The sequence below is a fragment of the Pyrus communis genome, chromosome 13, assembly GCF_963583255.1.
Source record: "Pyrus communis chromosome 13, drPyrComm1.1, whole genome shotgun sequence".
NCBI lineage: Eukaryota > Viridiplantae > Streptophyta > Magnoliopsida > Rosales > Rosaceae > Pyrus > Pyrus communis.
Genome location: NC_084815.1, coordinates 15,865,362 through 15,882,904, shown reverse-complemented (window position 1 = coordinate 15,882,904; position 17,543 = coordinate 15,865,362). Strand labels below are relative to the sequence as shown.

The 17,543-nt window shown below is 39.3% G+C and overlaps 1 protein-coding gene across 1 annotated transcript; it reads right to left on the bottom strand.

Annotated features, from left to right (window-relative positions):
• Positions 1 to 2,510: 2,510 nt before the first annotated feature.
• Positions 2,511 to 3,271, bottom strand: LOC137713920 (late embryogenesis abundant protein At1g64065-like). The gene has a single exon (XM_068453277.1). It carries the CDS (start codon positions 3,212 to 3,214, stop codon positions 2,642 to 2,644), a length of 573 nt encoding a protein of 190 aa, XP_068309378.1. The 5' UTR covers positions 3,215 to 3,271; the 3' UTR covers positions 2,511 to 2,641.
• Between the last annotated feature and the right edge of the window lie 14,272 nt (positions 3,272 to 17,543).

Here is a 17,543-nt window from a genome sequence, read left to right as displayed (position 1 = left end):
TAAACTATTTGCTCTCTAGTGCGAGACAGTAAACTAATTCCTCGACACCTATCTAGATTTCTTTAATGCGAAAGGATAAACTAATTGCTCTCCAATACGAGAGGGTAAACTTCCGACACCCATTTGGGTAAGCTCTTCAGTGTGAAAAGATAAACTAATACTCCGACATCCATCTGGGTCTACTCTTCAACGGAAAGGGGCAAACTGCCAAAGAATTTCCACACAACTACTCATTTTGATGTGATTAGTTAATGATTTTCATATTCCATATATCTTTATCATGTTGTGATGCAGGCCATACAGATCAATAGATCAAATACTTGAAGACCAGCTAAGCAGCAAATGGTCAGGGGTAGTAGCAACTCGCACTCAACAATTCGCTTATCCGACACTTCATCTTTAGCAGCTCCGATCTTGGCATCTCCATCCTTGATTGCTCCATCTACGGCATATGAGAAATCAAAACTTAAGCAATTTCCTCATTCTTAGCAAGCAGCCCTGATGTGGCAACCCAAACCGTGGCCCATGCCACACCACTTCCTCGACCCATGCCGAGCCAGCCCTTGGCTCTAGTTAAGCTGAGCAGCACAAACTGTAGCCCCTGCCATACCACCTCATCGGCCCATGCCAAGTCGACTTCTGGCCCTTGCCAGCCGATGTGATGCACTACCTCGATGGCTGCATCATGGCAACATAACCTAGGAAGAGGACAAAGAAAATTAAATTTTTCTTACATTGGTGTGGCGCGGAGAAGATAAAGAAATCAACGAAAGACAGTTCTTTGCACAGGCAAGCTAAGAAGAGTACTAAGGGAGGGAGAACAAATATCCTCTAGCTTTCTCTCTTTCTTCTAGGGATAAATAATTGCCCTCCGAAGTTGATTTAATCCCTTACTTAAGGTAGGCTTAAATAAGCTTTAGAGGCAATTTATATCCCTTTCCTAGAAGAATCTAATTCCAAGTCCAAGTGGGAATCTGCATCAAAGTTGGAGATCTCTACACCTGCTGCCCTTTCCTGTGAGCAGCCCAGCAGGTGTGGGGGCATTTGTGGAGTAAAAAATAATCAAGAAAATTATGGAGGTGACATGAGGACTTTTGGGTTAAAAGGACAAAATTACCCTCGAGGCACACTGGGATTCCCACGTGCATGCAACGGACAATAACGGCTCAATCAAGGAAGAGTCAAAAGTGATCAAAATGGTATTTAGTCAAATCCCTCTCATCACTCCTCATCAAATCCTTGTTCAAAATGTAACTCCCAAAACTTCCTATTTAATTTGGGATTAATTACCATGTTAATTGCAAGATATTATTTCACATAATATCTTGCAATTATTCTCCAAGTACACCATATATAGCCAACCATTATTCTCCAAATAGGGCCGGCCACTCCCCTATAAATAGCCCTATTATCCCACTAAAAAGCTAAGTCATTTGCTACCCACAAACTCCTAAACACATTATTTTTAGAATCATAAATTTGACATCGGAAATTCTTCAGCCAAAGGCCCCCCCCCGCCCCCCATTCATCGTAGGCGCGTGAGGCTTTTGGCCTTCATCTTCAGAGTTATTATTTTGCAAGAGTATTTTCATCAAAGAAGAAGATGGCGAAAATTTGCATTCATACTTTCCTCACGCGTGAATCTCTCCTTTGCTTCTCTTCATTCTCCATCTTCCAGACACCACCATCCACCAAAGAAAGCCTTGGCGGGATATGGAGAAGAATACTTAAAGGCTTAGCCTTGCAAATTGTTTTTTCTTTGTAATAAGTTTTATTTTTTAATTTAAAATTAAGGAAAGAAAAAGAATTCGAAACTATTACAATAATTTAAGGGTGAGCAAAGTTTTTTTTTGTTGTTGTTATAAGTACTCATTGTATACTTAACTTTATGGTTTCAATAGATTATAGTACTTTATCCAAAATCTAGTTTTATATAAATTCGATGTACAATATTTTTGTAGCATCAATAACTTTTCTCATCCCTAAAAAATGATCATCACAAACTCCACATAATTAAAAACAAAATGAAAATTTAATATAACGAATAATGCAGGGTAACATTTTTGAAGGGGTTAATAACAGCACCTAACAAGATTTGTTATTTTATATTTTGGGGAAATTACCTTTATAACCAAAGCCTATAAAAGGAAATAATATTCTAAATTTAGACAAATATTCTCCTTCTACAACTCTCTCTTTATTTTCATCGTGTAATCGAATAATCAAAGGAAAATAACGCATATAATTTAATAGAGATGATGTATGGATCATGTTTATCATTTCCTTAAGAAGTATGTATTTGATGAGGGCATGTTTGTAGGATCAATATTTAGTGACAGGATGTTTGTAGCATTAAGACCATCTCACCTTTTTAGTCTTAGTAACACTTTTCTTCCAAATGTTGGAATAAACGCATATTTCCCAAAACACTGTACTCACATGTTTTCCAAGCATAAATTTTAACTTTGTAGAATCGATTAATTAATGATACTCCGGAACTCAATAACAAATGATAATGTGCCACGTCTCTTATTAAATTTATAACGATCATGGAATAAAAAAATAGGCTACAATGAACTACGTATAACATATTCAAACGCAGCCTGAGAAGAAAAAAGAAAGAACAAAGATAAAATCACGCTCATTTACAAGCCAAATCGTAAACAAGCTGGTTTGGCAAATTAACAATCATCGAGCAATTCATATGTGCTGTTTTGCGCTTCTTCATCATCTTCATCAATGTCACCTTACCTCTAACCGTAGCAAGAGTGCTTAATGTCACATTCCCTGAGCTCACCTCAGTCCCAAGCTTAGCACCATCCGATATCCCATCAGAGTTCACTTCAATCGTCACGTTCATTCTCTTCGTCTTCCTAGCCTTGGCTCTTGCTTTGATTATATCACCTTGCCCCACTATGACGCCCCCAAATGTGACATTAGCTTTTGTGGGATCAAATTTGAAGTGACCAAAATTCTTGTTCCTCACAGAAACTTCAGCAATCAAAGTCATGTTGAAGAATGGAGAATTGCTACCTGAACTGTAATCTAGGCTTTGGACCGTCACTGATCTCAGCCGGACATTCGGAGTTTTAATTTTCATCACGGTTGCTCCGAATATGGCCAGGACTATGATTTGGAACACAACAAAGATAGCGATGTACGCAAAACATTTCCTGTTCTGCTGAATTTTCTTGAACCTCTCAGACTCCAACATGGCTGTAGGTTTGTTTTTTGAGTACCAAAATTTGATATATCTAGGTAAGAGGGGTTCTCTGCAAATTGTTGTTTGGGATATTTGGGGTTGGTGCTAGCAATATATACACAATTAGATGACGGCCCAAGGAGCATGTAATTCTTGAATATTTCATAGGAAGAATTAAGGAAATTATGTGGTGTACTACTTTTCTTGTAGAGTGAACGCGTTGAAAGATACATGGTACTTGTCAATAAAGGCGCTTGAACCTCCCTTTTTTTTTTTTTTTTTTTTTTTTTTTTGAAAAAAAACTTCTTGACTTTGATACGGTAGTCTACTTTTTTTTATTTTTATTTTTTTAAGGATTTGGAAAGGACTCACAAAGACATTTTAGCATCCTGTGGTCACTTTCGTGTGATTCATCAGTGCTAAAAATCGAATCCTAGACGTGCTGTGTAAAATACAAACTTAAAATTCATTATCAACCACTGAGCCACCTCATAATAGTCGAAGCGCTTGAACTTGGAGGATGCCGATCTGGTATAAAAAAAAAAAAAAACAAAGGGCAAAATAAATGTATGAATAACTAATTGAAAAGTGGACTAAATTGAATAGAAGCTTCGAACACAACCTAAGAGGCTAAGACCCAAGAAATCTATGTTACAAGAATTAGCCGTCGGCTGAATATCAAGGTTTACCAATCAAATTGAGGTGGTCTCTGACCGTTGTGTTTGAACGGTGACTCATCAATCTGGTCCGACCTGAGAAAAGGAACCATTTGTTACCGGGCTTGAATTTCTATTTTATGCTGGTATTGTGTGTTTGTGTTTAGACTTAATTTCAGTTTATTACTTTAAAGTTTCTTGTTTTCAACATATTTTATATGAAATTTTTTTCGTCCTAATCTAGTACCTAAAGTTATAATTCTGGAACATTTTCATACATCTGTTAAGTTTCTATCAGAACCTCTATTAACTAATGATGTGGTGCCCACGAGACTGATGACTAGATGCCACATATCAATGTGGGCCACGTGAGTATTAAAAAATTAAAAAATTAAAAATAATAAAATTAAAAAAAACAAGAAATACTTTTCTCTTCCCTTCCTCCTCTTCCCCGATACCTCTCACTCTTTCTTTAGCGCACCCAACCCCAACCATCCATCGCTACCCCAACCCTTACTATTCCGACCTTTGCAAATTTCCAAATTCCCTTGCTGCCACCGTGGACGACGACTTCGCTGGCTTTGATGGAGAATCTCTCTGCGACTTACTCGTGGAACGAGGCTTCCGCGCTCAAAACGCAGAGAAAAAAAGCGAGAGTAGGAGCTGGGGAGCACCATTTATAAATTCAAATCCCTAATTATCAATTCTAAGAAACCCTAGAAAACCCAAATCTGAGAGACAGATGAAGAGAGAGAACTGTAAGCTTGTCTCTTTAGAAGAGAGAAGGGAGGGGAGGTGAAGAGGGTGGAGGAGAGGGAGGAGGTGGGTTGGATGCATTGAAGAAGGAGGACTGGGAAGGATCGGGGGAAGAGAAGACGAAGGGGAATAGAAAAGAATTTTTTTTTTTTTTTTTAAATTTTTTTTTTTTTTTAATACCCACCAGGGCCCATATCGACATGTGGCGCCCAATAATTATCCATGTGGGCGCCACACCATCAGTTATCGAAGTTCTAACGAAAAACTTAACCAAGGTACGAAAGCATCCTAGAATTATGATTTTAGGTATCAGACTGGAACCAAAAAAACTTCACATATGAAATGTTAAAAACCAAGAAATTTCAGGGTAAGAAAATGAGATTAATATGACTTCGAGATTTTACACTAGTGTAAGAAAATAGGTTCTCTTTTTTTTTTTTTTTTTTTTTTTTTTTTTTTTTTTTTTTTTTTTTTTTTTTTTTTCGGTCTTTTATCATAGAGGGTGTGCCACCAACACTACCACCATCACCACCATCTAGCACCACCATATCCGCCTCCATCATCCCTACCTCTCAACCGCCATTTTCGTAACCATTCTTCATAATCATGGGTTATTACACAAACACCCTCTAAGGTTTATCAAGTTTTTACAAACCCCCTCACATTTGAGACATTACACTAACACCCCCTTATGTTTTAATTCACTTTCACATAACTCCTTCAGTCAAAGTTTTGCTAATAAATTGAAAACCCTTATAACTAATTAATTAAATTAATAAAAATATATATTAGAAAAATAAAAATAAATTAATTAAACGTTAAAAAATAAATTAAAAACTTCTCCCTCTCTCTTTCTTTCTTTAACTTCTTTTTTTTTTTTTTTTTTTTTGGTAATGTAACTTTCATTCAAAGAACTAAAATATACACAAATCCCTCCTCTAAAGACCCAAACAAAAGGCATAAGCCCCAGCCCAAACAAACCCTAGCACAACAAGCCAGAAAAAATAAAAAATCCCCAACCGGAATCCATACACAACAGCCACCGGAACCCCATGGAAATCAGTCACCCATCCCCAAGGTTGCCAAAATTGCCCCAATTTGCACATAGTCCGAGTCATCCAGATAAACTCCACACTTCTAGTCGTAGCATCGTCACCCAAGGAGCTTCCAAATCGTAGATCAGTCATCGAGGAGAACAGTCTCATCGAAACAGTTGCGGCGGAAAGTGGCAATACAAAGACCCGAACCAAAGTTCTACACACCTTCCCTTGCAGAATTGAAACTTCCTCAGAGAAAATTTCACATTTGAACGAAGTATCGAGAACATAACTAAGAGCGTGAGTTGAAACCAGAAGATCGGATAGATCTACACAAGGATTCAAGTCAAAAATACAAACTATCGAGAGAAGAAACATAGGAGACAGGCCGAATTTCTTTCTTTCACTTATACCAAACATAAGTCATATATTTATCAAGAAGAAAAAAGCCATCGATTGGTCATTCCACAATGGAGAACTCTGCATCATTGTTGGCACTAGAGAGTTCCGGGGCCCCTATGGCCATGAAAAACAACCCATGTATTCTATGGGTCGTAAAATTTGGAAACACAATCCAAGATGGGTGTGTAAGGTTTCAGTTGGGTATAGTCAGGAGGGATATGGGTTGTACAATCTAGAACCACAATCCAAGATGGGTGTGTAACGTTTCAGTTGGGTATGGTCAGGAGGGAGCGGGACCAATATAGATTGGGTTGGGATGGTTGGGTGGGTGGGAATGCGCTGGGGAATCGGAAGTGGTGAGAGATGAGGTTCAGATGATAAAATTCACAAATGTTTTTTTTTTTTTTTTCGACATTCAGGATTTTGGGTTCTTTCTTTGTTTCTCAAAATTAGCATATAATCTCGTCTTGATTTTTTTTTCAAACTGTTCAAAAAACCCAATTTTGGTGAAAATTTTGGTGTTTGAATTTATGTGTTTCTCTAAAAAATGGTGACTGTAAATCTGGAAATACTACATTATGTTCTAGACCATGTGTATGGTGCATTCATACATAGAACAATGATAACTCCTTTTCGAGAGTGTGGGGTGGGGGAGAGGAAAGGATGAACGTGTTGAAATTGTTAGGATTTCCTAGTTGTTAGGGTTAGGTTTCCTAGTTTGTAGGGTTGTTTTCAATAATCCCTATTCTTTAAGGACAAGTTGTTTGATTTGCTTTTGACTTTAGCCGTGTACCGAGTTATTAGGTTTGTTAAAACGTGGGCTGCTTATTTCTAGTTTTCAGTTTTCAGTTTTCTTCATAAAACAAGCAAGAATTGAAGATTACTCACAAAATAGGTAACAAGGCCACATAATTTCGGCAATGGAGTAAAGTAGCTGAAATTAAGACACAAAACATGCCTAAATTCTCCCATGGACAAATTAAGACATAAATCAAAGCCAAATCCACCCAAAGGCAAGCTTTGTAAAGCCTATAAATACAAGGTTCTCCCACAAGCATAAGGGTCGAAAAATCTCTACACAAAAAAACCTTTGCCAAACGTTTGATGACTAATACATTGCCAAAGCTCTCTTTGAAGAACATTCAACCAAAGTTGAAGCTTTCTCTCGACCAAAGCCAAAGCACTTCCTTGAAGAATCAACAAGTGCTCGTGCTGATTCCTTCAAGACTCTGTTGCAGGCTTATAAACTTGTAGCAATGTTCGTTTCAAGATAAACTTGCCAAGACCCTTGAAGCAACGAAATCCCGCATCAAACACTACCTTTTCCGCACCCTTGAGGTGAAGATCATCCACGCTTTGTTTCAAGCTCAACCCTTGAAGCAATCATTGAATCGTTCGTCCGAGATCAAGTCATCGTGACCCTTGGATCAACAACCTACACATCTATATCAAATTTGAAGACTAAATCAGAGGAAAAGTTGTAAACAGAGATTGTAACCTTCAAATTCAAATCAATACAAATCTACTTTGTACACGTGTTCTCATTTCATTCGATATAGAATTTTCGTGTTTCCAAATTTGGTATAGTAAGACATCTCTACCTCTCATCTTCATCTTCAAATCCACAAAAACAAATGGCACCAAGAAAGGATCAAGCTATTGCTGCTACCAACACGAAGAACAAGGGCATCCTTGCTGCAAGTGGTGGCACTTTGGGTGTCACAATCCGAAGTAAGGCAAGAACTCTCTCTGCTATGCCTTCCACCCCTCCATCAACTCTGCTGAAGGAGTAAGAGCACTCGAGGTACGAACCTTTGATCACCCTGGCCTTGCTAAGGGTGCCAAAGGAAGAAAGTCCGATGAGGTACTCTGGCTTGGGTCCTGTAGCCATACAAGTCATAACTACTGGCGCGAATTCCATCGAGGAGTAACTAGCTCAAATGAGTGATGCAATTACAAGGCTGAGAAGGACCGTAGAAGAGAATGACTTGCAAATTGCCACACTCATCAACCGCTTGAAGGCGCAGCACGACGACAAAGCTGACCCAAAAACTGATCCACCAAAGAAGGAAACCGACAAAAAGGAAGAGCCTCTAGTGGAGAAAGCAGAAGAGAAACTGGACTAAGCAATGACACTCATGGGATCTCTTTCTATCCAGCAGCTATAGAAGATGATCACTAGCACCATCAATGTACACTACCAAGGAAGCTCGCATGACTCTGTGCTGTACTTAAAGCCCTACTCTAAGAAGATTGACACCTTGAGGATGCCAAGGGGTTATCAGCTGCCAAAGTTCATGCAATTTGATGGAAAGGGCAATCTTGAACAACATATTGCCCATTTCATCGAAACTTGCAACAATGCTGGGACAGAGGGAGACTACCTTGTCAAGCAGTTCGTGCGCTCGCTGAAAGGTAATGCCTTTGACCAGAACACCAACCTTAAGCCCGAATCTATCAACAGCTAGGACCAGCTTAAAAAGGAATTCCTTAACCGTTTTTACAACACTCGCCACACCGTAAGCATGTTGGAGTTAACGAGTACGAAGCAACGAAAGTAGAATCGGTTGTCGACTACGTCAATAGATGGCATTCATTAAGTTTGGATTACAAGGATCAACTTTCTGAAACCTCCGTCATTGAGATGTGCGTTCAAGTCATGCATTGAGGGCTACATTACATCCTCCAAGGCATAAAGCCAAGGACATTTAAGGAACTAACGACTTATTCCCACAACATGGAGTTGAGCATTGCCAATCATGGGAAGAATGAGCCAATCATCGACTTCAAGAAGGACAAGGTGTTTGCTCTGAAGGTAGACAAAACTAGGAAAAAGCCAACCAAAGAAGCTTTTACCGTCAATACTACCCCATCAAGACCTCCCTTGCACCCGTCAACATCTCCTCCAAGAGAAAATCGAATGAGATAAAGATAGGTGAGCCTTCACGCTCCCAAGATAGGTAAAAAAACACCTTGAGGGAGCTGGAGCAGAAGACCCACCCTTTTTTACAACTCTAATATAGCCACAATGTTAGACGACCTGTTGGAGAAAAAAATGTTTGAGCTACCTAATTGCAAACGCCCCAAAGAGATGAATCGCGTTAATGATCCAAGGTATTGCAAATACCATCGTATCGTGAGCCATCCTGTTAGCAAATGTTTTGTCCTTAAAAAGCTCATCATGAAGCTGGCATAACAAAGGCAAATTGAGCTCGACCTTGAAGACACCGCTACAACACACACTACTGCGATTGTGTTTAGATCCTTCGATCTCGTGCCTCTCTAAGTGACGTATGCCTACTCCCATCCTTGCTCAAGCTGGGTGGCACCTTCTACACAACCATCGCTTGAGGCAAGTGACCAAAATGCACATATTAACGATGAAGAATGATGAACATTGGTGACCTACAAAAAGACAAGGAAGCCAAGACCCCAAGTCGCAAAGCCAAAGGTGGAACAAAGGAGAAAGCACCACCACCGCAACAATAGAAAGCCTAAAAGAAACATAAGAGCTACTAAGCCAACACATTCTTGTCTCCTTGCACAAGTACATCCCGAAGGACTTCTTCTAACAGTGCACTACCGTTACCCTGTTAAATGGTTGAAGTGGAGAGAAGAGCCATCAAAAGCAAAGCTATTGTTATCGAGGAAGAGAAAACTCCTACATCTTAAGAAAGCTCAAGGTCATACTTTAGTATCAAAGAGGCGCTGCGATTGCCCATGACACACTCCGACCCGAAATGTCCACTTGGACTCTGAATCGAGCTATGCTGGCCGACACTTAGAAGGTGACGAAGCTATAAAGTGTAGTGTGGTGGAATATGTGAATAAATTTAAACCTAAAAGTGCCTAAATATAAGAGTGCACTGTGAGCAAGAATGAACCCATTTCACACATGATTTCAGAACATAAATACAATATAGTAAGATAGGGTGAAAATTATACCATCGAAGCTAATCGTCTACACCAAGATTTGCCAAGAATCCTCGTCCATAAGAAAGCTCAGCTACTAAAACCTGGAGGGGTGAAAAACAAGGGTAAGTAGGCCTGAAAATAAAGTTTTAATAAAAACCTTTGAAAACGTTATAACCCTCACTGTAAAACATGTATAGTTTCCATGATATATACTACATATAGTATGAAAATACTCACCGTAGCCTGCCAAAATGTCAAGATATCAATACAACACAATAATTCATATATAAGTGCATGACGTTAATAATCGTATACTTTCGCATAAGTAGACATATCAAACCAAGTGCTCATCGACACATGCTGACACACGAGTTTATGCAGAGTTATTTTGACATGAACAAGAGTGGGTGTAATAATGATATACGCTCTAGTGCTACAATCATGTCAAGACTGACGCTATTCGCGATCATCAACACTTGCTTAATGAAACCAACGAATAAGTTATTGATATTACGACATGTAGCCTGCAATACTGACAACTCAATGCTGTCTCGATAAACAAGAAACAAATTCCCGAGGGTGCAATATTACCATTTTGCCCCTCATTAGAAAATACGTATATTTGTCTGATTAGCGCCTCGACTGCACTCACGTACTATTCTCTCAGGCAACATAATATGTACCATAAAATTTTTTGAATCGTAATCTCGATCATTCAAATACCTGGTTACAATACTCAACTGTCAATCATGTACTATGCATAGAATCTCTACACCACGGCTCAAACAGTACCATGCCCAAAAACCGACAGTGTAACTGTAGTTACACGCAACTTTAACAAAGATTAGTATATACTACTATCATGCTAAAACTATAGAATGAATAATGTAACATGCCAAAAAGGTCCAAATAATTCGTTCAGAATAGCCATTAGTCTGAAGGTGAAGTTTGGTACTGGACAACAACTTTGTACCCATAGCTTTCAAGAAGACTTCCCAAGGCTTGAAAGTGAACAACGTGTCATGGTGAGATGCAGTAGTGACACACATACCAATATTCAAACAATGCAGTTCACAACACCATAGTGAGCATATTCATATTGAATTTCTTTCGAATTTAGCGGAAAATTTAGTTGAGAAGGCTAAAATAACACTTAAGAATTTGAGGGTCAAGACAAGTCCATCAAATTCAGATTATAGGATAACCAGATCAGATACGTAACATTTTGCTATCACGGTAGCTTCCAAAATAATCAACCATCAACGATAAAGATTCGTTCAACAGTGTATTTGTAGGGTGATTGAAGCATTAAATGTGAAAACTAAAAATTTAAATGTTCGAGCAATTCACCTAAATTGTCTGTCTGCTTCAAAATTAATATGAAGTTCAGCAGGGTAAACATGTATTCAAGGTTGACCAGAAGTGCTTTATGGTGCAAAGAGGTGAATATGAAATCATAGTCATAATAGACGTTGATCGAAATGCCAAAAAATCTGGTAAATTCAAGAATGGGTAATTTTACCAAGTGGTTTAAAATGCGGTCACTCTGAGCCAATGAAAAGTGAGTTGACTTGCCAAATTGGTCGATAATCACCGAAATAATATCATAATCTCCACATGTACAAAATACCTCATACTAGGAGCTTATGGTGATATTTCCCAACTTCATTCATATCATGCTCATTTGTAATTGATGTCAGATCGATACTCGTGAATCCCAACTAGAATGGGATAAGACAAACTAAAGATGTTCAAGGGTAGTTGTGTCTTTTGCTACTGTAACAGTAATTAAGTTTGAAACCGGGGTGATACACAATAGTGCAGTCGTAGACGTTGATAAAGATTTTGGGCATGCTTCTCCACAGAGAAGTGTCATCAAGTTTTCAAGTAAAGAAGGTAAATGTTGACTCTAAGTCATGAATGAGATAGTTGATTACGAACGGTTCTAACCGTTGGAAAATATACGCGATACTCTATCATGCTGCATTTACACAACCAAAACATCTAGAGAAAACATCATAAAGGATTTTGAAATGATTAATGTCATCGCAAGATGTAAAGCAAAGGTAAGGTGAGACAATAGTTCGGTTGTCAGAAACTTTAATCATATCCAACATCCCAAACCAAACTAGCTTTCCTTGGTCAATAAGTGAGGAAAACACTATAACCGAAAAATTGCTAACCAATTATCAATAAAATCGACAAGACTAAGGATATCTCGAATTTCACAACACTTTGTGAGATTTTCAACTTTCTTCCTCTACAACCTTTTGGGAAAAAGAAAAGATTGTCGTCAGTAAGGCCACTACAAATTCAAAGAGCACGGCTCCCAAGAAATGTACATGTTCTAAACAAGTTTAACATTCGAAGAATTTGATACAAAGCTGACTATTGGTGTTTAGAGAATTTAATCTCGTTGTTGGGATAGGTGGGAAAGTCATCAGTAAGACCACTACAAATTCGTTAGGCTATGGAAGAATACTTAGGTTACAAAAGTTGGTTAGGTAGACCATCAATTCGAAGTATGGTTATTAACGGTTTTAATCGTCACCCAATTGGGTCGCTAAAATCTAGGTACAATTCTAAGGTTTGGTCTTTTGCCTTCACAAATAGGTTTGAGGTTCCCTAGATAAGGTGTTTGGTTGGTAAATTTCTAATCAGTAAGCTTTTGTAACTAAGTTCTCTTAATGATGTTGGACTTATTCGAAAGGTTGCAAGGAAAAACTAATGTAGCATGAGAAAATGGACTGATGGTGTACTTCACTCCACCATTCGGTGATATCCTAGGTAAAATTTTGGAATATGATGCCAGAGGTATACATCTTCGAAACGTACCATACTACTTCCTTTCTATATGCCACGTACTAAAAGATATTCACAACTTCCTTGACACTCAATTCATTCTAACAATGAGAAATCGACTCGTACTCCGATTCTACTCTTTACCTGTGGAAGTGATAAAAAAGGTGACTAGTTGAAGAGGTTTTGATTACCTATGTGAAAACATGGTCAAAACAACTGCGAGTTTACGGTCCTCCTACAAAACTTGCTCCTAAGTTTCTGTGATTTAATTTCTTTAGCTCAAGTAGTCACTATTAATCAGTCTATCAGTCGCACCGCTAATTAATGCATATACGATAGTTTTATATTCTTCACTACCCTAAAATTGTAAACCGACATTCTGGTATAAAGGTATCACTCCTAAATACTAGTACCAATGTCCAGTATCAGAAATCATACCGCCTGAATACTGGTTAACAGTTCCTAGATATCGGACAGTATCGTCAATTAGTAGCACCATCATAGGTTGATTATTCTCCCTTCCCTGATTTCTCACAAAGTAATTTTAAAATAATAATATAATAATTATGAGAATTATATAAAATAAAAAATAGTAATCTTTACAAAAGTATTTTTCGAATTTATAGTTCCGTAAAACGCCTATCATAACCTAGGTTTCGATTCGGATTATGCTTACGTGATCGTCCTGTCGAGAACTTTGAGAGTACAATAAAATAATAACTCATACACATCACGAAGGGCGGTCAACTAAAGTCAACAATCTAGCCTTTAGGGCATTTTCATCAATTCACTCATTTAAAAATTAATAAAAGCATAAAATTAGGGATGGGTTGTCATAGCCCAAGGAGATGCGAAGAGCATTAGTAGCGGTCTTGGCGAGCCCCGACGTCCATGAAGCACAAGAAAGCAAGGATCAAGGCTTGAAGCTTTGGCCTCATGAATATGGCACATGCTGTGCCGTCCATGACGCCATCAATTTCACTGACGAAGATTTGCTACTGGGATCAAAGCCTCATAACCGTCCTCTCTTCGTCTCTGGGTACATAAAGGAGCATCAAGTCAATCGCATGCTTGTGGATAGTGGATTGGCCATAAACATCATGCCAAAGTCAACAATGACTACAATTGGCATCAAGGTAAATGAATTATCCCGATGTCGTCTTTTAATCCAAGGTTTTAACCGAGGACAAAGAGCGATCGGCATGGTCCGAGTCGAAATGACCATTGGCGAACTCAAGTCAAGCACATTATTCCACATAATTTACGTGAGAACTTACTACAGCTTGCTCTTGGGAAGGCCTTGGATCCACGAGAATGGAGTAGTGTCGTCCACTCTCCACCAATGCCTAAAGTTCTACCGAAAAGAGGTGAAGGTGGTACAAGACGACGCCAAGCCATTCACCGAAGCCGAATCACACTTTACAAACATTAAGTTGTACATGGATGAAGAAACGATGCCTGAAGCTCTTCCAAAAGAAATCAAGCCCACATGCAAAATCACACCCAAAAAGAAGGAGTGGCAAACCATGCCTAAATATGTATTTGCATAGACTTCCGAGATCTCAACGATGTTTGCCCAAATGATAACTTTCCCTTCCCAATCATCGAAATCATGGTGGACACGACCATTGGCCACGAGGCTCTATCATTCATGCCTAAGCCACCTGTCTTAGGGGCTCCCATGCTTAGAAAGCCGCTCATACTATACAATGCAGCACAAGAAGGCTCTATTGGAGCACTCTTAGCATAAGAAAATGAAGACCAAAAAGAATTAGCACTCTACTACCTAAGTAGAACCCTCACTGGTGCCAACTCAACTACTCACCAATCAAGAAGATGTGCATTGCCTTAGTCTTTACCATCCAAAAGCTTAGACACTACATGCATGCTTATACCATCCACTTGGTTGCTAAAGTTAACCCAGTCAAATACGTTGTGTCTAAACCAGTTTTGACAGGGCGACTAACTAAACGGACATTGCTTCACAATCAGTATGAGATCATCTACGTCTTAGCCAAAGTCGTCAAGGAACAAGCCTTAGCAAACTTCCTTGCCGATCATCCAATCCCAGCCGATTAGAAAATCTCAGATGACTTGCCTAACGAGGAAGTGTTCTACATCAACCATCTTCCTGACATGGACAATGTTCTTCGACAGATCCGCATGAACAAACGGAGTGGAGGCAAGAGTAGTATTCATGTCACTTGTAACATCCCACATTGCCCAAGGGAGTGGATCCTGTAAGCCTTAATGTATATTCCCATCTCTACCTAGCACGAGGCCTTTTGGGAGCTCACTGGCTTAGGAGTTCATCGAAACTTCAAAGTTAAGTAAGTTCACGCGAGAGCAATCCCAGGATGGGTGACCCACTGGGAAGTTCTCGTGTGAGTTCCCATAAACAAAATAGTAAGGGCGTGGTTGAGGCCCAAAGCAGACAATATCATGCTATGGTGGAGTCGAGCTTAGGATATGGTGGGGGGCCAGGCCGGGATGTTACATCACCACAAAGACAAATACTACCCTATTCTTTCCGACTAAGTGAACCATGTTCCAACAACATCACTGAGTACAAAGTGCTAATTATCGGACTCTAAATAACGATCGACATGTAAATCACAACGCTAAAAGTGTATGGCAACTCCAAGCTCATAATCAATCAATTTTTGACTGAATATGAAGTAAGGAAAGATGATCTTGTCCCATACTTCTTGCTAGCAACTCAACTACTACGAAGTTTAAGGTCGTGATGCTAGAACATGTGCCAAGAAAAGAAAATCAAATGACAAACACTCTCGCTAACTTAGCCTCAAGTATAGCGCTAGGAGAAGATGAAGCTGCAGACGTGCCACTTTGCCAAAGATGGGTGATCCCACTTGTCACTAAAATGCTACTAGATAATACAAACGTTATCTTAGTACTTCTAGTCGACACTGAATGGTGGAGATAACCACTAATCGACTACTTGGAGCATATGAAGCTTCCAAACGATCCTCGACACTGCTCTGAAGTATGTCAACGAGCACCTCGCTTTCTCTACTACAAAGAAACACTCTATGACGCTCTTTTGAAGGAGTACTTTTAAGATGCCTAGGTGAGGAAAAAACTAATGAAGCCATGGAAGAACCACATTCAGGCATATGCGGAGTGCATCAGTTTGGGCCAAAGCTACACTTCCAACTCAAAAGAATGGGCTATTACTAGCCAAGCATGGTGAATGATTGCCTGGAGCACGCTAAAAGGTGCCAAGCTTGCTAGCTCCATGCCAACTTCATACATAAACCGCCTAAACCATTACACTGTATGGTTGCTTCATGGCCATTTGATGCATGGGGATTGGACGTTGTGGAACCAATCACACTAAAATCATCTGCCAAAAAGGCCTACATCCTAGCCACAACGATTACTTCTCCAAGTGGGCTAAAGTTGTACCCCTAAGGGAAGTCAAGAAAGAAATTGTCCTCCGCTTCATCAAGGAGCATATCATCTACCGATATGGTGTGCCTCACTATATCATCACTGATAAGGGAAAATAGTTCTCCAACTAACTCGTGGATAAGCTCTGTGAGAAATACAAGTTCAAGCAGCACAAGTCTTCTATGTATCATGCTTCGACCAACGGTCTTACAGAAGCATTCAACAAAATGTTATGCAACCTCTTGAAAAAGGTGGTCGGCCAAACAAAAGAAAACTGGCATGAAAGAATAAGTGAAACACTTTGGGCATATAGGACTACACATAGGATTCCTACCTAAGCTACACCGTATTCTCTCGTATATGGCATAGAAGTTGTTTTGTCGCTTGAAAGTCAAGTCCCCTCACTAAGGATGGCTAGAAGGCTTGACTGAAGAGGAAAACGCAAAGCTACAACTTTAAGAGTTGGAAGCACTCGACGAAAGGAGACTCGAAGCTCAACAACACTTGGAATGCTACCAAGCATAGCTATCCAAGGCATTTAACAAGATGGTCCGCCCAAGGTTTTTTCAAAATGGAGATCTTGTCTTGGCCTTACGAAGGCCCATCATCATAATTCACAAAACAAAAAGCAAGTTCACATCAAAGTAGAATGGACTTTACATAATGCAAGAGGTCTACACCAACGACGCCAACCTAATCATGGCAGAATACGGCATGAAGATCGGCCCCATCAATGGCAGATTCTTGAAGCATTACTACCCTTAAACCAAACACTCAACGCTCCTCGCCTACATGAGCCTAAATTGGACACGCACAATGCTCCTTGTTTGCACTAGCTTAAAAGGCAACATTGAACGCTTCTTGTTCGGACAAGTTTAAAAGTCGACACTCAACGCTCCGGGCCCGCAAAAGCATAAACTGTGTACGGCAAAACAAAACAAAACAAAAACAAAAAAATCACCATTAAAATCACCACAATCCATCATTCCTTGAACTACGTCATGACTTGATCCCTCCTCAACCGAGGGTATGTGATAGGAGCATATTCATGCAACTTAAATGGTTTGTTCTCGTGCATTTACGTTATGTTTCTTTAGTTATTTTAGTCCTTTATGCTTCTTTTGTGTGTTTTCAGGTTTTAAGGGCAAAGTATGCAAAAGGATGCCTTTTGGTGCCTTTTGGAGCAAATTAGAGATTGGAATAGATATCATATGCTTGGAGCCAAGAGGATGGACGAAATTGAAGACTTGAAGTAGGAAAGTTAAATCCTAAAAGACCTCATGTTTGAGCATCATTGAAGACTCCTACGCATTTTAGAACACAAAAACAACATTCCTTGCAACCTTAGGACAATGCCGT